General features: G+C 30.4%; 2 protein-coding genes across 2 annotated transcripts in view; both read right to left on the minus strand.

Annotated features, from left to right (window-relative positions):
• Positions 1 to 3619: 3619 nt before the first annotated feature.
• Positions 3620 to 5694, minus strand: LOC132741248 (uncharacterized). The gene is made up of 2 exons (XM_060729374.1): positions 5641 to 5694; positions 3620 to 5005 (listed from the first exon to the last, which is right to left on the minus strand). Exons 1-2 carry the CDS (start codon positions 5692 to 5694, stop codon positions 3620 to 3622), a joined length of 1440 nt encoding a protein of 479 aa, XP_060585357.1.
• Positions 5695 to 15312: 9618 nt separating this feature from the next.
• Positions 15313 to 23163, minus strand: part of LOC132741252 (receptor-type guanylate cyclase Gyc76C-like) — a 221317-nt gene continuing 213466 nt past the window's right edge. Inside the window, exons 14-22 of the mRNA XM_060729382.1 lie at positions 22752 to 22895; positions 22309 to 22486; positions 21764 to 21904; positions 21258 to 21381; positions 20852 to 20933; positions 20392 to 20553; positions 19959 to 20057; positions 19643 to 19734; positions 15313 to 19332 (exon numbers count right to left, since the gene is read on the minus strand). Of these exons, the coding sequence (XP_060585365.1) occupies positions 18679 to 19332; positions 19643 to 19734; positions 19959 to 20057; positions 20392 to 20553; positions 20852 to 20933; positions 21258 to 21381; positions 21764 to 21904; positions 22309 to 22486; positions 22752 to 22895 (1676 nt within the window). The 3' untranslated portion in view covers positions 15313 to 18678. The remainder of the gene's footprint in view (positions 19333 to 19642; positions 19735 to 19958; positions 20058 to 20391; positions 20554 to 20851; positions 20934 to 21257; positions 21382 to 21763; positions 21905 to 22308; positions 22487 to 22751; positions 22896 to 23163) is intronic.

Here is a 23163-nt window from a genome sequence, read left to right on the forward strand (position 1 = left end):
CTTTTGTCGCCATTATATATGTCTGTTGCAAATTGAAACAATTGTTATTCGCGAATTAAAGTTTTATCAAAGTCTAAACAATATTGCACTATACTGTCGTCATAAGTAAATATATCTCTCTTACAATACAATAATGTGAATCAAATGTAATGTTTTTAAGTGATGGCCGATCTCGAGAGTTTCTAGGTAAACAAAGATAAACATAAGATATGGTTCGATGAAAATTTTGTATCACAGATAAACATTTTTGATGGATTTTTTAAAATTTGATTCAATTGCATTTCTTTGCACCACAAATCCTTCTCTCCAGTAATGTTTTTCTAAGGTTGCCTTGCTCTAAGTTCCTAAGATGTATGTATATCAATGCTAAATGCTTTTATGGTGACACATAAGCATCACTTGTTCGTTTGAATGATTACGATACAGCAAATAAGTTTATCAAAGTGTGATTGGTTGACACGCGCTGTAATCAAACTATTTTAAATCATCTACATAGTAACTTGAGTGTCTTACAAGCAAACACTGACAATGCAAACTGATGACGAAATTTGATATCATTTGCATATAGGTTAAATCAATAAAATATCTGATCCCTAATAAAATCAGTACATGAGTATCAATCAGCTGTTACTAATTTGAAGAATCATTTGGTAATAGATCTAAGAAAAAGAATTTCATTCTTTAACGATTTCATAATATACTTAAAACAAAATCGGTTAAATTATATTGAATTCCAAGTCATGTATGTATACGAGGAAATGAAAAAGTCGATGCTTTAGCTAAACAATCATTCAATTTTCAAAAAACTGACTTATTGTTACCTGCTTGTGATTTTAGACCGGCTATTAATAAACTCGTATTATCTGAATGGAAAGCAAATTGGGACAATGCCGTTTTTAATAAACTTCACGATATAAAGCCATCTCTTGATGTGTCACCATCTCTATCTCTGCCAAACCGCCATGATCAAACAGTTCTTCTTCAATGCCGAATTGGCTCACTTAAATTACCCACCCTTTTTCTCCTCACGAATGGCAATGCCCCTTTCTGTGTAGCTTGTAATGAAAAATTTACTGCCAAGCATTTTCTTCTTGAATGTCATGATTTTCCACAGGCCCGTAATAGATTTTATTGTGTAAATTCACTCAAAGAACTCTTTAATACAATTCCATCAAAAACATCATTGATCATTTGAAAGAGATAAACTTGTATTCTAGGATCTAATTGACTCATTTTTATTGTCATTTACAAAGTTTTACATAACATTTTAAGCCTATTATAGCATTCGGCACGACATGGATAGTTATGTGTTGACGTGCCGTAAAAATCCAAACAAATAAACAAACAAACAAACAAACATTCTCACTAAATATTAAACTCTATTGGCTAGACCGCAGCTATTTTTAACATATTGCACGTTATTATTTCTTCAATATTTGTCAGTTTATGTTTCTCTAAAAACCACTAATATTACTTCTTTGGTTAGTGTTATGGGTAAGGGTTAGTGTTATAGGTTAGGGTTAATGTTATTGGTTAGGGTTAGACGGTTAGGGTTAGGATTATTGAACATGGATTTTGCTGCGGAAAGATTCTAGAAGTGCTCAAACTGTATTACTGAGGCTTAATTTTTAACAACTAATTAAGTATTAATTAATTAATGACTAAGGATATGAATGTATTTTTGCTATACAGATACAAATTAATTTGACATTTTGCCAAGTGTTTGCAAAAGCAATATTTCATCTCGCCAAATTTTTAAATTATTTAAAATGTCACGGGTCAACAAGTAATATTGCCTCACATGAAGATATTATACGCTTCCTATCGCCTCACAATCATTAATGGTTATAAATTTGTAATTGTAAATTGAGTTAAAGATTATTGTTCGAAACACATCATTTTGATAAAAGAAACAAAACAAACACAACACTCTTGCAAAATCAAAATCTTTTCTATTAGTATAGAAAAGTCATATTGTTAACAATTATCAGGGCTTATAAAAATATAATATTTATCACAATATGTGTTAGTTTTTTAGAATAGAATAGAATACGTTTATTCAACAATAAGGAATTGAACTTACGTTCCTCTTCCATACATGCAATTACATATAAACATAGGTCAAAATATTATAATAAACATATTATAGCTATATATTCATAATTTTACATATTATACAATTTACAAAACAAAAAGGAAAACATCATACTACAAGACATAATCAAAACTATAATCAAAGGTAGAGGATGAGCCATAAATATTATACGTTAGTACTAGCATTGCGAAGTTTTGATGCATGAAATAAATAGGAGGTCAAATTATTTAACACAGATTTCTTCTTTGATTTTAACAGTTCGCAAAATTTCCACATGCTCGGTTTTTTCCAATATTTTTTTGATATATACTGTTTTCTTAAGTCACTAAATTTTTTACACACCAGAACATAATGGTATTCATCTTCTATGTCCGTGCTAGATTCACATATTTGACAAAGTCTTTCATTCCTGTCTAATCTATTTCTACCATAGCGTCCGGTTTCTATCCTAAGATTGTGTGCCGATATTCTTAGTCTAGTTAACAAATAACGTTTGCTTTTCGGCAAGATATTTAAATACTCTTCGTAACCGAATTCAGTTTTAATATGTCTATATAATGAACACAATACACTGTTATTGCTTATATTCTCCGACCATTCTTGTTTATAACTGTCAGTCAGTCTTTGCTTAAACTCCATAAGAAAATAATTGGATTGTACTGATAACGGATTTTCCCATACATAACCAAAACCGTATGAATATAGGATATTTCTTATATTACTAGTCCAATTTGTTTTCCCGTTATTAAAATCCTCTAATGATATTTCATACAGCTCTTTCAGAATACAGTTATCAGAATTGTTAATCTTTAACCAGTATTTTACTGCACGAACATAGCGGTTAATAAATAACGGATACCTTCCTAGTTCGCCGTAAATGCTAGCATTGCTTGAACTTATTTTCACATTTAAAACCCTTTTACAAAACTTTAAATGAATGCGCTCTAATTCTTTAGATTTTATTACTCCCCATACCTCGCATGAGTAGTTCAAAATGGAAGCAACAAAAGCATCAAATAACTGACAATACGTACTTGGTTTTAAATCAAAGTGTTTAATGTTGTTCAATAAGAAGTTCAAAGCTTTAAGACCTTTACCAGCTAGAACGTTTTGATTTGAATTGAAACTTCCAGACGAGCTAAATACGACTCCTAAGTAATTAAAATTTGAAACAGTTTCCAAGTTAACACCATTATAGGTCCATTTTTCGTTTCTTCTGGGTCTTCCTCCCTTTTTGAAGATGATTACTTTAGTCTTTTCCGTGTTAACTTCAATACCCCATAATTTACAGTACTCACTCAATAAATCTAAATTTCTTTGTAGATCATCCGGACTTTCGCCTAAAATCGCCATGTCGTCTGCATACATAAGAAGCATTAATGTAACTTCTTTTAACGTTATTCCATTTTGATTTTCTTGTAAATATATTTCAATGTTTTCAATAAACAGAGCATAGAATAATGGCGAAGTTATGTCCCCTTGTTTCAAGCCTATAGCAATATTGATAAAGACAGAGTATTTTTCTCAATGTTTGATTTTACTCCTCACTTCAGTATACATAGATCTAAGCATACGGAGCATCTTTCCAGAAATCCCTAAATTATACAGCTTATACCATAAAGCATTTCTGTTAATAGAATCGAAGATTTTCTTCATATCTACCATAGCCACATATAGTCTTTTTCCATTATTCAACATATTTTCCACTAAAGTATGAAGAGCAAAAATAGCGTCTGTTGTAGAAAATCCCGCGCGAAATCCAAACTGCGCATCCGTATTAATATTATATTTACAGGACCAACAAGTAAGTCTGTTATTTAGCACTGATGTAAACAATTTAGCTATACAACTTATTAAAGTTATACCGCGATAATTATTAACCTGATTTTCGTCACCTTTTTTATATAATGGTATGATCAATCCCTCCATCCATTGATCCGGAAAATATCCACTATCAAAAATGTTATTGAAAATATCAACAATATGTCCGATTAAAATATCTCCTGCTTCTATGAAATATTCATTAATCAAGTGGTCTAAGGAGCCAGCTTTACCGCGTTTTAGAGATTTAATCGCTTTCAAGATTTCTTCTGACGTAATAACCCCGTCGAGCTCTTCATATATGACGTCATTATGGTTCAGATTTCTCTTACAAAATTCCTCTGCGTCGTGATTGCCTGAGATTGAAATTTCCTCAGATATCCCTTTAAAATATTCGTAAAAATCGGCTATATCAATATTTTCTCCTTTTCTGCATTTCTTTTTTGAGAAGTACGACCAAAATGCTTTGGGATTTTTTCCACGTAAGTTTTCAATTTCGGACATTTTCAACTTAGTATATATTTTTTTCTTCCTCTTCAAAACAGTTTTGTACTCTCTCTTTTTTAGATTAAAATAATTTCTATTTTCGTCTGTTTTCGTACAATTAAACAATTGCAATGCTTCGAGGTATTCTAATTTCTTATTATGACATTCGTTGTCAAACCACTGAGACCTTTTAACAGGATATTTTTTGTGTACAAAGCCTGTTTGTTTACGTTTCTTTACTGTTGTTTTGAACAGCGGAGAAGCAACATTGTTTATAAGACTTACAAAATCACTAACACATTTGTTTATAGATGTTTTATCACAATTATCATGACCAATTAGTATAGCATTAAAATCGGGTAGTTTCGATATCAAAGATCTACGAAAAGCGTCTCTCTTATCGCTGTCCCAACGTATACAAGTATCCTCACCGTGTGTTTGTTGGTCAAAGTGATCTTTTAGTCCTCCACTATTAATCGAGAATGCTAACGGTGCGTGATCTGAGAACTCATTAAACTCTTGTATTTCAAAGGAACTTATTTGATCAAAACTGTCTTCTTTACACAGAGAGACAAAGTGGAACAGCAGGAATTGATCTCCATACTGTCAGTTTTATATATTCAATGACACATAAAAACTAATTGCTTATGTTTATAACAAATAAATAAAAGATGAAAGCCAAACAACTATATTTAATTTTTTTTAACTTTATGGAAATGCCCTTAACACTAAATGAACCTACTAAAACCAAACTATTTGTCTTCTTAACCTCGTGTGTCCTCTAAACTAATCAAAGTTTCCTCATTTCAAACTTATTGTGTAATATATTGACTGACATTACAACAATATTTCTTTTATTCTTCTTCAGAAAAATATTATTGCATGTGATAACATACGTCAAAAGTTAATTAAATTAATTGCTGGTTTCCATTCCAAGATTAAAGAGAAGTCATAAATGATACGGATGACTATACGGAAAATAATTTGTTCTATTTTATGATGTAGACTTGTTTATACGTTTGTCAAATTTTGTATCATGTGTAGCATGATTAACTAAGGTAAAAGTAAAGCCGTTTTTTTAAATTTGGAAACAAGTAGTTGGTATATTTTTATAGACAGAGGAATTTAAATGAAGCAAGAAGATCTTTGGAGTAGATTTACAGTAATAATGTTTTAGATATTTATTTCTGGAAGAATTTATTGACTACAGAACAACGGAATGGACAATTTTTATATACCTTATGTGTATACTTATGTGTAAAGAGTTTAGCTTTTGCCAGAGGCGAGGTCATTATGAAGTAAACTTATTTAATCAGCATGCTTCCTTTTGTCCTAAATGTACATTTTAAGCAATTATAGATTTGTATAATTTAAATGCTGATTTCCATAAGTCTCTAGGAAATTACATAACTCGTAAATGCTAAATTGGTGACATGTGTATGTCTTCCTTGTAGAAGGTATGTGGTCATAAATTTCTCGATGAACTCATTAAAATGTGCGGTTTTATAAAGCAAACGCAATGACTTATTCTGTAGAAAAAGGAATGGGCTATGAAAATTTAAACGTAAAACGAATAATTTAGCTAAATTACCTAAGTAAGGAAAACCAGTGGGGACATTTCAACTTCATGAATTTCTGATTTCATTTTCGTGTATTCACAATTGTAACTTCTTGACTTCACGCTTAACAACATTCTGAATTCACAAATACAACTTCACGAATCCATGAATTCATGATTTGAGCTTCCAGACGTTTTGAACTTCACGATTTCAGCTAAGTGAATTCACGAGTTCAACTTCAAGAATTCACGATTTCATCTTCACGAACTATCTGCTACACCATGATGTTCAACATCACCTCATATACTTCATTGGTAAGATTTTAGCTTTAGGAAAGAATATTCTAACTATACATACAGGCAGTCAACGTTTTTGTTTCCTTTCTCGTCAGACAGATACAAAATAGCTCAGACCGTATGGTTGATATTTAACCGATGTTGTTTCAATATTTTTAAACACTATTAAACTATTTGATATTTCAGTATAATTATTTTGGTATTTCTTTTCTTTAAAATTGTAACCTGCTTTGACTCGGTCTTTCTGACTTTTGATGCAACCGAAACAAATATCCAGAAATGAACCCTAAAGAGACAGTGCAAATTTTAAAAGATTGTTTAAGATTCGCATTAAAGGCCAATTAATGCCAAAAGATGCTATATTTTATTTCCCAAAAGCTATTAATTTATATCTTGCAAACAATTACTCGTTTGTCATGGCCCATCTTGTACATTTTGGCAAACAGTACACTTATAGTGATTATATGAAAATTAAACAACGCTTCACATTTTGCTTCTGTTATGACAAATTATTTTACACTTACCGATTCTTTCTTTAGGTGATAAGCATCTAGTATGCTCTAAATCTATTACTAAAATATTAATAAACAGTTTGGAATTTTTTTAGAATAAAAAATGTATTCAGTTATAAAGTTAAATCGACCTTTTAACCAAACCGAGAATTAACTGTAACAGAAGATTAATCTCAAAATGTTTTAAATGCAATTCACTTGAATTAATTCTATCGCACGCACTTTTGCAGCAATTACTGTCAGAAATCGCTAAAGCAAATATCTTATTTCATTAACAAAATTCGGTTAAAGAGGAAATCTAACGTCTTCATAAAATGATAGCAATTTAGATATTTAAAACAGCATATAATGGCAATTAAGCCATGTGATAGAAAAATGACAGAAAACTGATACAACATTACGCTGTGATAATGGGAATATGTCGCATAGTTATTTTTATAAAAAAGATATATATAACACCATTGAATACAACGTGAAAAGCGACCAAAATGGTGACACCCATGCATAACGTAATGAGTACATAAATGTTTGTTCTAAATTGATATTTTATTTACCCAAGATGAAACAAATATCAAACGTTCCCGCGATTTATATATTCTACAGTTTATGTTTCATCACATTTATTGTTTAACAATGAACAACTTATATACACAGATAGTATGAACCTTCACACGTAGTGGAAAATTGATGTCGGTATTGCCTTGGTCAAGTGTTTTTCGGAATGCAGCAGGTTTATTTCAAAATGACAGGATGTTTACCACGCATTTTTCTGCTGTACAAGCCCCTTACATTCTACCAATTGCTTTTTTCTGAATGGAAATTTACATAGAGGAAGGTCACAAGCGTTTACTGCAGTGATGAGGCATTTTATCACTGTTATATTATTGGTTTTCAGCATGGTATCATTTGTCTACTGAATGTGGTACCAGCTGCTGATCATCATATAAAAGACAGACAACATAAATGACGCGTACGACTTAACAATTAATCGGTTATCAAAGTCTTTTAAAACCAAGATCAAATAACAGAATGCATAAATTGTCCGCTATTCTAAAATAAAGATCTAAAACGGCATTAAAAGGAAATCAAAATGACGAAGACACTTCAAAATAAAGCAAATAATATCATGCAAGTGAGATAATAAAAACAGACACACGCAGTATGATGTTTCCAGTTTTAAATAGAGTTGATATACTCATAAAATTGCATCTTTATAACCGTTATTTACATTGCTTTCGAATAACCTTCCTTTTCCCTAGTATTGTATACATGTATTGTTATTCTGTTTACAACAGCTGATGTTAATTTTTATGTGGAAGCTTTCAAAAGTAGTACTCTTCTTTTTCATTGTTCTATGGGATAATGAATTTATAGGTCGTTTGAAACGGACTCAACAGAATTTTAACGTTGTGAAATCCCCTATTTTTTAATGAATTAAATCGCCCTTTATTCTACTAATCTTAAATACAATTTAAAACATTGTATGGTTGCTACATTTTTGCAATTTTTTATGCCACATTTGCCAACATTCTTACATTCTAAAAAGAAATGTCAATATCCATAACATTATGCAAAAATATATAGAGGATATTTGTTTGTTTGTGTGTAAGATGAAATTTTATTTCATCGTGTGAGCTTTAAAAAGAGTATTCTCACGAGTGACGTAGCCACGAGTGAGAATACTGTTTTTAAAATTCGAGAAATGAAATAAAATTACAAACACGTTTAAATGAAATTTCATGAATATTATCTTTAATATTAAAATCTGTTTTAACCACTGGTAGCCTCATTCAATCAAATTTCTCATAAAATACAAGAAGTCTTGGGCTGAAAATAAGTTCGACAATCAACGTCAAATGGCGATGATATTATTGATTTTATTCAAATAATACGAATGATCGCTTGTTTTAATAATAAAAACAAAAATAATAGGAGAGAAAAAGTCAAAGCATCCATTGTTATTTCTGTTACTTATTGTGAATTTATATTAGACCTGGCTCTATGAAATGTAAGCGACCGCCATTCCTAAAAGTTGTGTATTTCACGGGAGAAAAAAATTGTGTTTTGATTCAGAGGGATTTCATTTTGATTTGTTAGTCATACATCTTTTTAGAAGAAAGAAATATTTTTTGAGGATTGTTACAGACAATAAATAAGTGTTGACAGATGTGTAAACATTCAAAAAGCGGCTAGGAAATTGGAAAACATGGACTTTTTGAAAGGCTGCCTTACGACCGCAGGGTTGTTTACTTATTCTTCGGGCTAATGGCTGTCATTGCTTTTCAATTTATTAGGCAGTTATTGCTCGTAAGATACTTAAATATGCCCAAATGTCATCAAGAGCAGTTTTGCATGTGGAAGGAATTTTATTTTTCAGACTGTAAAAATGAAACAAAAATTTAGCGACGATATTTGCTGATTGGTTATTTGAATTAATTGAAGTAAGTTTTCTTCTTTTTATTACTTTTGAAGTTTCAGTAATTTATCAATTTCAGCTTTGTTTTTCTCTAAACAGCCCTGACAATGTCAGAATTGTCAACACTAATAAAATTGAGGTACTACTTGGGAAATATAAATGAATGAATGAAAGTGACACTCTTAGTATTTTGTGTGATTTTAAAGAAGACATTATTGATAAAGTTAACTGTGCATTATAAGCAAATTCTGTTGTTTATAACATGAAATGAAAAATGATTACCATTTTACTAAATTCTGATATAAAAGGTATCAATGCTAGAATGAAAAATTGTTCATGACAGCCGATAAAGTCATTAAATGAGAGGAAGAAATAATTGACTCACTTGTTGATTGCAACATGAACGGAAAATGTGATTATTTGAGGGTGATTATTAAAATAATGCTTTGCATATAAACAAAACTTAAACCTCGACAGAATGTCAGTAGCTGGTATAAATGTATCGCCTTAGAATAAAAACAATCATTGGTCTATGAGATACTCTCTTAATAATGTCCATATTTTTAAATCATAAAGAAATATTACGTTAACTACGTCAACTTTCAGGAACGTTAAGTACAATTGATTACAAATGTATAAACAATGTTTAGAAGTCTTATAGTTTGAGGATATTAAGTCAGTGACGATCAAAATTTCCAAATAAAAATCTTTATACGGCCTTTTCATAGTAATAATTTAAATAAAATTGTCTGTAAAATAAACTTGAGGGTATTCTCGTATTTTGTGCAGACAGTTATCAGCAAGACGATCATTTGTCACTTTTCATAGAATAGCCCGAGAGTGTCACATTGAAATGTCTATGACAATCACCAAAGACATTTTTCATGGAGTTCATGCTCAAAATTAAATAAAATAATTGAACTTTGGCAGGTAATCGGTTTATCGTAGTAGATATTTGGGGTAAATACACATGGAAGCAAATCATCAGTAGTTCATGATATTGTATGTAAGTAACAAGAAATCATGATCTTTGTTGCTGTAATATTCCAAAAGTGATAATATGAAATATGAAGTAAAACGGGTAATCAATAATTTCAGCGTTTTTTTTTCTAATCTTAACAATTAGTGACGATATATCAGAACGATTAAAATTTATTAAAAAGTGGCTAGTGGTTAAAGCTTCGGACCAGTAATCTAAGGATGCCTTGTTGCATGGATTCAAAGCCGTTGTGTCCCTTAGCAAGAAACATTAAACTCATTGGTTAATACCGGTTGGTGCTAGGAACAGATTCAACAATGTCTATAAACTCTATAAACTTATAGTTTCCTACACTATCAAACTAAAATAAATTCCGTATAAACTAAAATCGATGTCTAAACTGAAACATAATGCATGGTAACCTGTTGGGGGGGGGGGGGGGTGATAATACTATGTTGTTGTAAATACAAACAGTCCTTTTGTTCATATGTGTTTGCAAAATGTATTGAACGTGCATATAACTATAAATATCATAATTTTGTTGATGCGCAACTGTATATTGAAACACTTATATACCATTTTTGATCCTTCTACATCTATGCACTGGACTCTATAAATTGCTCCACGTGAACAGACAAGTAAACCATTTTCGCATTTTCTATAATAGAACGATGAATTGTCACGCAATACCATGATATGTTCCATGTATTATCAAAGGAAATATGATGCCAAACCTATTTTCTTGTCAAAGAAGCAACGATTTATTCATGAATTGCTTCTGCAAACACTGAATGTTTTTCTAAGAATAAACATAAATGTAAAATAAGAAAACAGTAAACGATTATATTTTGAAACCAAAAACGTTATGTTTTAGATAGTCTTGAGTAAGTTTTGTCTGAGCACTGATGCATTATACTTTATTTTTACTGAAGTATGTATTGATAATTTTCATATTTCTAACGAAACTTTTATTTATCAATTTTTGGGAGCCTTCAAGGAAAATGCTTAACTGTGAGAGCTTTTGGAAAGTTAGCTATTATACACTTTTATGCAGTTCCAATGGTACGGTTCAATGACTAATATAATTTTTTTTTGTGTGGTACGAGCCAACTCATGGGTTCTTACTATAAAGAAGTAAGGGTTTTCAAAATAGGGTATTAGTAGGACTCCCTTTTAAAAAATCAAACATGGTTTCCTATTGATTGTTGTTAAGAAACATATGACAACATAGAACAACTTACACAAGCAAAATTATTTTCACTACTCAATACGTATGAAATATTATAAAAAAATGACATATCCTACCAATGTTAAGTTTTTGTTTGATCCTTAAATCATTTTATTTCGTATTATTTTAATCCAATATGGTTCAGAAATCTAGCTTTAACATCTTCTTTTAATAACAAATATTTTTCACGGTAAATGAATGGAGAGCTTATGTGGAAAAATATGGAAAGAATGTCTTTGTTTTAAATGATCTTTGTAACTTTTTTTTCTTCTCCTGTACATTCACAAATAAATTCGTTTCTTTAGACATTGACACGAAACAAACATTTATGTCTACCAACTCATTTTGCTAAAAAGATTTTATTGAGTGGGATTTCTAAGAATTTCACATGTCTAAGTGGGTGGGGTAAAACTATCAAGAACTGTAGATGATTGATTTTCGTATTGATTGTGTACATATCAGTTCTTGGAAACTATTTTCAGTGTAGATATATATTTTATGGTCAAATGAAACAAAACCATTGATAAAATATTGCTAAATTTATTTTGAATTATTTTAGACTAATTGTATTTATATATTTGATTTTGCAAACTACGTAGAAAAGGCTATCACGATCCTTTTGTTGTAATTGAAATGCCATTATGTTATTCTGAGGAGACATAAATGGCGTGACTGTGTGACTTAATAAATACGACAGTAAATTTCTTTCCAATGTATTTTACCGTCTATTATAAGAAACATATTTCTCTTTAATGGCGGAAACATTACAAAACAGTATGTGTCTTAAAGGCAATCTCGACAAAAGATAAATAAACAAATTCATAAATAAATAAAAAATACAGATAAATAAATCAATAAATAAAAAAGAGTGTTTAAGACTGTTTTCACATCAAAAGCGTTTTTAATATCAAAATAATCATATCTTATACCATAAAAATCGAAAGAAACACTTTCTTTGTAAATAGACTTCTTGTGAATAGATTGCTGCAGATGATTACTGAAATATTATTCCTTTTCATTTCTTTTTACAACTGTCACATTGTTTTCGTAGCGGTACCTTTATTTCTGACAAAAACTGATTTTCACTACTTTCAATTATCGAGTTAACATTTGAATAATTCATGTTTTTATGAAATGGAATAAATAAGACATTTCGGGAACAAGCTTGTATGGTTTACATTTGATGGAGACCCCCGTGATTCGTTTTTAGTGTAAAACAATCCATAAAATACAGGCGTGCGTTTTCAAAGTTCTTTAGTATGAATATGCATGGATGGAGTACAGTGTATCCGAACCGTTTATTGTTGTCCATACAGATAGAACTGTACCTATATCGTGTGTCTTACATAGCCATACTAATCATTTAGTAAATGTAAGGAGTAACATTTATTTCTAATGATACCTTAATTTGTTTAAACTGGTCAGTGACAAGAACAATGTTTGAAGATGCTTACGATTGACTCTATAAGCACCTGCCACGCAAACAATCTACACCCAAATTACCATGTGCAAAGGAGAAATCGCTTAGCCAGAAAGGTATTAAAGGCATTTGCTTGAGTTACATATAACTAAATAAATGGATTAAAAAAATAATAATACAATAACGCCATATCAGTACAAAGCTATTGCCAAAACGCGTAACATGGTATTTATGAGGCATTCCTAAAGGCATATATTTTTTTGTTATTTCTCAAAAGCTTTTTATTTTTGGTGTACCATTATAGTATCCAAAAGTTGATCCACTGGCCAATTACCCGAACAATCTTTTTTCATCTGTTGCTTTTTAGGAATAAGTAGATCTACAGTTATACTGAATAAGGATTTTGTATTATTTCCCATTTATCGCTCCTTTTATCAGGTTACATGCATCTAACGTTCTCTAAAATTATTATTTAAACATTACGAAATTCGTGTCTGCCTGTTCTTATGAAATCAAAATCGTTTTTTTTTCTCTAAGGCATAATGTGCCTGTAAGGTTTAAATGGAAATATATGTAATTTTTTTTGTCGCTCTATTAGTTAATATTTTTATTTGGGAATCATAAATTACAATATTACTGTGTAATATGTTATTTGATGTTTCTTCGCCTTTGCCAATGTAATTAATTATTTACATTGTATTGTTAATTTGTACTCTATATGTTGTTTGAGTAAAGGTAGTCAAACTATATGCACACTAACTACATATATTCATAAGCAAATAAATGTCAAGTATAAGTAAAATATGCTCGATCAGTCATATATATAAGTAATGTTTGATGCGTCAAGAAAAACTCAAAACTTTTTAGATCATTTATACTTGTTTATTCAAATAAATAAACCAGTTTTGTATCAATTGACAGTAAATGATTTTTGAAAAATAACAAAACGAAATGATCATATGATATATACATGTACATAATATCTACACATGTTATAAACGCGGTGTTACATTTTTGGGGGCATATGATCTGTAAATATAAGTTACAACTTTTTTTAAACAAAATATATCATTTATAAGTATTTTAACTGCCTTATTGCAAAACGACACTTTTTATCTGTTACCAGTAAAACTTGTGATTCAAATGTGTATGCTAGAATTACATAATTATAGACATATAACATAATCAAAACTGTATAATAGAATTGATTTTAACTTTGCATGATCTCAGAATATAATAACAGAAACATATGAAGCGAAATAATATTTGGAGTACCCGAACTTGTTTTCGAGTTATCTGCCCATGTTAATATGAATAGTATGCTTATTTCAAGGACATATATTTCACAATCAATGTAAGCAATGCCACATTTGTCCACATTTCATGTAGCTGGCTTTGTTTAAAGTGACTGTCCAAAATGTTAAGACTTTATAATTTTGTTTTGAGTATTTTTTTCATTTATTCTTCTTTACGCAAACTTACGCTTCACTATAAAGCGCGAACGCATTTCCGAGATGGCACAGAAGGCCGCTTTAAATGGAAAACTGAATCATTTATGTTTTTGTCTTTTAATTCATTTGATTGTTTTTTATTTTCTCAAAAATCGACCAATAAAGTTCCGTGTAGAAATGATAAGGCTTCCAATGATCTAAGCTGTTGTGAAAATAAAAAATAAATTAGATTCGGGAGAACTTTTCCCCCTGAAGTAGTGAACGACTATTTGTTAAATATAACACTTCCAAACCATGAACATTTTCTACATTTCGGATTTCTTGAAGAAGTGTAATAGAAAAATATCTCCGCGTTACAAGAACTTGTCTTTCGTAAAAAATGAACTACTCTAGGTGGAGTTCTTAAATTTATATATCACTATTTTTCGAAAGTAGTGGAGCGAAGGGCAAGAGGTGGAGCGAAAAGTTCGATGTTGAGCTCAAGGCGGTATTTATTGGTGAATAGAGATTAGGCTACGAATCTTTACAAATAAAAAGCTTTATCAATTAAAATAGACTAAAATTTGAATACCCAGAAATATATACTTTTAGAGTTTGGTATACGTGTTTTGATATACGTGTTTTAGCATTGTTGTTTAGTTAATTAATGCCCTCTCAAAGTGTAAATAGAACTGTTTATTTTTTATTATCAAACACTGCCTACTGTCAGTAAATTTTGAACTAAAAAGTTGGGTTTATGAGTAAAATTATGTTTGTAAATAATTCATTTTTTTTTAAATTTTAAAACAAGAATTTTTCTGTAATTACATTTATGATCATGCAAAATTTAAAATATTTCAATAATTCAGTTTTTATTCTGTTTGATGTAACTCTAACATACGCTTTATCTATCAAACGTTTGCAAACAACACGTGTATTAAAACAAACAACTTATGTACAAGAATAAATGATATAGAGGATATGTGTTTGTTTGTGTGTAAGATGAAATTTTATTTCATCGAGTGGGCTTTAAAAACAGTATTCTCAAGAGAATACTGTTTTTAAAGTTCACGAGATGAAATAAAATTACATCTTTCACAACAAACAAACAAATTTTCTTTTTATTTTATGCTTAAAAACAGGTTAAAACGAAATTTCCTTAATATTTACGTTAATATTAAAATCTGTTTTCCCCATTGAGAGCCTCAAAAAAAGTCGAATTTCTCATTAAATACAAGAAGTCATGGGCTGAAAAAAAGTTCCACAATCAATGTTAAAAGGTAGTGATAGTATTCATTTTATTAAAAAAATATGTCTGATCGCTTGTTTTAATAATAAAAACAAACAATTCTAGTAGGAGAAAAAGTCCAACCATCCATCCATATTTCTGTTACTGACTGCGAATTTATATTAGACCTGGCTTTGTTAAATGTAAACGGCCGCCATTTTTAAAGTTGTGTATTTCACTGGAGGAAAATAATTGTGTTTGATTCAGAGGGATATCATTTGGATTTGTTAGCCATACACCTTTTTAAAAGAAAGAAAACTTATTTGAGGATTGTAACAGACAATAAATAAGTGTTGACAGATGTGTAAACATTCAAAAAAGTGGATAGGAAATTGGAAAACTTGGAAGCCTTACGAACGCTGGGTTTTTTACATATTCTTCGAGTGAAAGCTGCCATTGCTTTTTAAGTTTTCATAAAGCATACGGCAGTTATTGCTCGTAGGATACTTAAATATTCCCAAATGTCATCAAGAGCAGTTTTGCATGTTGAAGGAATGTATTTTTCAGACTGTAAAAATGAAACAAAAAATTAAAGAGACGATATTTGAGGATTGGTAATTTGAATGAATAGAAGTGACATACTGTAAGTTTTCTTCTTTTTCTTAATTTTGATATGCAAATTATTTATCAATTTCAGCTTTGCTTTTCTTTAAGCAGCCTGGCATTGTCGGAATAGTCAGCAAAAATAAAATTGAGGTACCACATGGGGAAAATCTTAAAAAAGTAGTTTCGTCATTGAAAAGTGTGAAATTATATTTTGATAATTTTCACTGTGAAATTATCAAATATAATTTTCACGGATAAATCAGTAATCCACTGAAAGCATAAAATAAAATTCTGCATTTCACACATGTATACCAATAATATAATTTTCTGAAGAGATGTCCGATAACAAAGAGTATCTGGTGTTTGTGAGTGGTACGTTTCATGAACATCTACTAGACCTTTTTAATGTAAATTAAATAATAAAAGTAAAAAAAAAATGTTTTGCTAAAGAATTTAATAAATTGTGCAAGAATTAAAAGATAAAGGTGAACTGTGCAGACATCTTTATAGTGATATATGGGCTACAGGTAAAATTGATTGTAACAATATAAAACAACTATCACACAACAAATGTCAGGCATAAAGGTTAGCTTAAAATGTCATCTTACACCCCCGATGTAAGAATAAACCGTATGATGCCATTTTATAGGGTTTATGAAGCAGTTTTCTGTTAATGGTGATGCTTACCCGTCGTTATAAAAGAAGATGGAAATACTTTTACCGCTTTTGTAAAGCGCGCTTAATTATTAGATATTAGTTTCGTAATTTCTATCAACCTACGTAAATATTAAATACGCAAGAAAACAATCGCCACAGACAGCAGTATCAAACTTTCGACACAGCTATGTCACACTACTAAAACCTTAGAGTCAGCTTAATAGAATGTATGTTTGAGTTGGATAGAGGATTGATTAGACAAATGTTTCCGTCATGGAAAAGCATTGGCGAATGCCCGGTTAACGTTGAGCAAGATGCTCGGATTTGTTATCATTTTCCTGAACATACAAGCGACACAATTTATTAATTTAGTTAAAACGATTGTTATTGCGTACTGACATTACCTTCAACTTTACAACTTTGTTGAAGAAGCACTATAGAATGTTGATGATTTATCGTTAAAAAAGTTACTACGCAAGTGAATCTACCCCAATATTAAATTAAAATAAATTGGTATGAGATTTTTCAAGAAAACATAAAACCAAAACATGAAACGGATACCTGGCACTGTCTCTGAATAATGGAGTCAAATCTGAACATGAGTGATTGTTAGTTACACGGTAGCGCAAACGTTAACAGAACCATTGTCAGATGTCAGATGTGAAAATTATGAAGATTAAGATTTGATATTTAAACACTCACTTTTCAAGCCCTAATGACATTAAAGATTTCTTTTAATCGTTGTATATATAGGTAATGAATATCGCGTGCACAGTTATATATCATGACATGGTATTACTGCCCTTTCACCAGCGCGAAGGCATACATATTGACATTCTGCAAGCAGTGTGAAATGAATCCATGCAACATTATTTGAATTGGTTTTAAGCATATTTTTTCTGTCTGGTAAGTGAGGAATGTCGGTCTGTAATGAATCAAAAAAGTGGACTACTTTAGGCATTTGCAATTAACAGCATTAGACTCTGAAATTTCGCTACCATTATTTGTTTGGTCTGACGACCCAAACAAATAAAAATGATAAACATTACACATCGTGGGAATGTTATGGCACACTATTTCAAGTTTATTAAAATGACGTATCAAAATGTAACATGATGGCGTAAATCTACCAACAGTTAAATAATTCATTATCATGTTATATTACAGATAATACTAAATAACATCATTTAAACAAAACAAGAATAATATATAACAAGTCATGTGATGGACGAGCTTACACTTTTAGACACATATATAAATGTTCTATGTATCAGTTACCACAGATGTACAAGTATAAGATGGAATGACACCTCCTCCCACAAAAGTATAAATATAAATAACCAAGCCATGATTCCTCCCTTGCGAAAAAGAACAAAATGAAAAGACAAATAAAGAATAAAAGATGAATAAAAAAATAAACAAATAAAATATAAACATTCCTGTTCAAGGGTAAAAATATAAACAAAACGAAAAACAAAAAATAATAAAAAAATGAATAAGAAGAGAAAAACAATAAAAAAACAACAAACGAATTAAATATAAAAACGTTCGAATGTAAAAATATAAGTAATGGAATGTACATAGTTTAACTCTAGAATTTTCATCTTTAATTGACAGTGTATTTATAATTCATCTTAATGTTAGCCAAAACGTCATTTATGAGTAATAGAATGTAATAAAAAAACCTATATGAAGCAAATGATGTGTTCTTATTATTTTACAGGAATTCAAATATATGAAATAATTGTTAATGATGTACATGTAAGATCCTTGTATCCTAACGAATAACAAAACACTACCTTTCATGTGATTTTAGCAAACGCACACATTTGTGTAAATAACATCACCATATTGCGGCACAATGTATCAACACAAAGGTTCTGGTACAAATATTATTTGCATAACGGTAAAAGGGTCAAAATAGGGTCACTTTACATGCCTGTTATTATACTTTCGTATTTGATATTTCCTCTTCCCTGTTCATCCTTTGATCATTTTTCATTGAATAGTTGTTACACATGTCCTCCGTTAATTCGTATCTTGATTTGGGTTTGTGGCCTACTGAATGATGTCTGATCAACAAGCACTCAGATTCGTTAGAGGCGTCGTTCAATATACCGTTCGTGTCACGTGGCGTCCATTGCTTCGGTGACGTCAAGTCAGAACCGGACGATGACCGAGTGAAAAGATCGGTCGTTATTCCGTTGAGCTGAGCCTTGAGTGTGACGTGATTACTGTTTACTCCAAGAGATGTTGTATTACCGGTATTTTCCCTTTGACAATGATTGAAGGGTTTTAACATCTGTGTATCACCTCGTGGATGAGCCTTGTCGCTTTCTCGTAAAAGTTCTAGAATATTTGAGTCTGGCACTTTAAGATTATCTTCATGTTCACGGATACACGTTGTTTTGTTGAGGAAATTTTGTGGCGATGACTTCATTTTATTGGAATTGAAGCATCTATGGGCAACATTGGGCGTTCCTGGCTGGAAGTAATTATTTTTATAAATTTCTGTTATCTTTGGAGCGTTCTTGATCCTTTCCTGTCTAACATGTTCATCCTCTTTTACCAGCCAGTATGTATGTAGTTCACCTTTGCCCTGTGAGCAATACAAACATAGCATTTATTTTTGCTAAATTTACATATATATATATATATATATACAAATCAAATAAGTTAGATATAAAACAGAGAAGAACTGTATTATATATCGTCATCTTGATATTTGATTATTTGAAGCGTTCAAATCAATCAATAATCAATAAAAAAAATGTGATCAATCAATCAATCAATCAATCAATTTGTCAGTTAAATTTTTTAAAGAAATTATAATACATTTATATTAAAATCAACAATGACAATAATTATGTATTAATAAAATAAGAATACATAAAAACATTTGAAACAACCTTCATAGCAACTTTTCCGCGTGATTCCATATGGTAGCCCCTTAATTTCTCTAGGATATCTTTAACTTGCTGGCTACAGTGAATCTTCATTGCTGTAAAGTTATTATTTATATATTTATCAATATTACTCAACATCATTTAAGATAAATTGAAATATGTTACTTGTAAAGCGTTTTATTATTTTGCAAGGGAGACAAACATAAATTTTACATTTAGAAAATATATCAAGATTATTCCCCTTCGTTTTGGCAGAAATGAATTTGTATTAAAAAGTAATTTCAAGAGTAACAAGGAATTAAAAGAGGACAATAATTACGTTCTCCGTTTGTTTCCATCCTGGACGCTGTGTTTACAGTATCACCAAATAATGTATAGCGCGGCATTGTTAAACCAACTACCCCTGCTACGCAAGGACCTGTCAAATATATAAAATAACACGTTGACAATACTTCAAGCTTCAAGAAACCTATTCTTAATCATGATACTTGATTTCACATTTACCTGATAAGCAGTCCTTTTCAATTGCACATGTTGTAAATAAATTTATTCATTAATTGTTTTAGATATGTATTAGTTAAATCATTACGACAAAATAATGACATTTTATTTTGCTATATAAACATTAACTAAATTTCAAGCTCTGTAATATTCTTGAAAGTATCATCGTTAAATATTCTATGACAAACACGTTTATTAATAGAAATACCTGAGTGCATTCTATGACAAACACTATTTAATTATAGAAATACCTGAGTGCATTCCAATCCTGAGTGACATTTTATAGTCGGGACGGTGCCTGACCGTGAAGTTCTTGATTTCCTTCAACAGTTTTAGTGACATTGACGCTATCTCTCCAGCATGGTTATCACCATTTCTTATTGGTAATCCACTGACAACCATGTATGCATCCCCTACAAGTACACAAAACTGTGGTTAATCTCTAGTTGCTCGTTCAATACAATTAATGGCATCTCCATAATATCAGAAATATCATTCTCCCGCTTTACACCAAACTTGAACGACGTGTAATAAACAACATGTGAAAATGACAAAAAATGTATTTTTAAAACATAATTTGACATTTAAAACAATGCAATAAATTATTTTATTTTGTCATTTATTTAAAACAATGTTATTAACTATTTTATTTTGTCATTTTAGTATTAAGTATTAAATAAAGTTATCATATGGAAGTAATACAAATATTACCGATAGTTTCTATCTTGAAGACATCAAAATGCCGAATGATATTATCAAATATTGTATACAGATCATTCAACATGTCGACAACCTGAAATAAATACATTTCATAAAAAAACGTGTCATTCTTCTACTCATAAAACTAAAACTTCCGATTTGCAGATCAAAGACTATTTATTGTTATACTAACTTTTCTGAGAATTGATATACCTAGAATCTTTGCTATATTTTTTAGAAATGTCCATGGCAAAATATCTGTGTATTAATAATTGTTTACAGAATATCAATCTGCAAAGAACTTTTAACCCAGAAAAAGTTCACTTGAATGTCTGAAACCTGTAGTTTATGAAAGACATTTAGTCGTTTTCGGAAATGAACGATATAAAAGAGCATTTTAGTATAATAAATCAAATACCTCCATAGGAGTGCTTTCTGCAGACAGGCGTGTAAATCCACATATATCACTGAAGTAAATTGTAACACAGTCGTACGATTCTGGAATCACAGCCTCACCGAGCTTCAGTTGATCAGCTACACACCTTTAATATATTTATATATTGAAACTAAGTATTTTAGTATTGTACATCAAAATTGTCTCGGAACCTAAATGAAAGTAAATGTACAATTAATAAAAACTTGTACATGATTTTGGAATGTACCTGTTTGTCCGAATTATTTGAATTATCCCCCACTAAAAAGAAAGAAAACAAGAAGGATCTTATTTCAAATATCGTATTGTATTAGGGGTTTTACTTAAATTGTTTGGGATCAACAGTTAATTTATAATTTCATTACCTAGCTCTATTTTTTATGTTTCTATTTCATTTATACCATTTGTTTTTGAAATGTAATTCAGAAATTTTAATGCATCGATATAACAGACTTGTATGTGAATTATTTGTGTTTATTCATTCATCTTACTTTGGTAGCATTCTTAGAAGTAGGCCTTCTGTTTTCTTCTTTTCTTCAATAAGCAATGTAGTTCGTTCCTCTACAATATCTTCCAGATTTTTCTGGTATTTCTCCATCATTGCCATCATGTTGTCAAATATATTTCGTTTTCTGAGAAAGAATTTTTATATATGAGATGCACCATCGATATGTTTTAATATTCTAAATGATGTAAAATCTTGAAATAGGAATCATGTCTGTCTTTCAGGAATTATAAAAACGTTTAGTGTAATTTGAAAGGTTTCGTACTTTCAAAACAATATATCCTTGTTTTTAATGTTATATCATTTAATATGAAAAAATGAAAGGTTTCTTAAGTGAAGCTTTTGATGTATGTACATGTATTTAGCTTATTTGTATCAGTAATATTGTTTACTTAATGCAAACAAAGGATCTATTTCAATTGTTTGTATATCATAAGTTTATGTGACATATAGTCTTCCCAATTGAACTAACAAATCAATAATCAGTTTCCAAAATACATTTGATTAAATATTAATGAGAAACTGTCTTACGCTCCAAATCGTAAAGGTCTTAACACTTTACGGATTGTACGGAAATCCGGCCTCTCATCAGGATTTTCGTGCCAGCATGACTGCATACACTCAATGATAAAGCTGTCACATGACAACAACCTCACGTTAGGACGGAATGGTTCAAACACGCCGTCGTTCTTCACTCTCTCTATAATCTCTAGAACACAAAATAATACAAAATTCATAAACGTTCTCTATTGTTAGTACAAATAAGAATGATTTGAATGATTGATTTTAATAAGATTGTTTCATAAACATAATCTAGTGTATAAGGCGTCTGTATTTTATAACATGCAAATAAACTTAATGCACAACGAGTTAATTATTATACATACATGAAGTGCGATATGAATGTTGAGTTTCAGTTACTAAAATATGAATTCTCGTTTACATGTATGTATCTTAATGTCACTATTACTCACCTCTTGGACTCATGTTGCAGAAGCCGTATGGTCCCGCCCTGCCAAAAATCTCGTGCAGAATAATACCAAATGAATATACATCAGCTTTTTGAGAGCCCTTGAGTACAGACGATTTCAGGCATTCTGGAGACTTCCAGAATAAATCTAATAGTAAATGTAGACAAAAATTGATCAGATTCATATTGATAGATTTCTAGTTTGGTTTAAAGTCACACTGACATATAAATGCTCTCACGGCGACCTTTCACCTTTACTATGGAGGAAGACAATTTAAGAATATCAGAAATACATTGCTTACACTGTAAGATACTAGAAAAACAAAGAAATGATAAGGTAATTAAGGCCTTCTATATTACTTCTAAAACGATTTGGTACGATTGATATTTGCAACTTAAAGACTGAGTAACGATAC

This window comes from Ruditapes philippinarum, unplaced genomic scaffold (genome assembly GCF_026571515.1).
Source record: "Ruditapes philippinarum isolate M1 unplaced genomic scaffold, ASM2657151v2 ctg168_1_1_1_1, whole genome shotgun sequence".
NCBI classification, from domain to species: domain Eukaryota; kingdom Metazoa; phylum Mollusca; class Bivalvia; order Venerida; family Veneridae; genus Ruditapes; species Ruditapes philippinarum.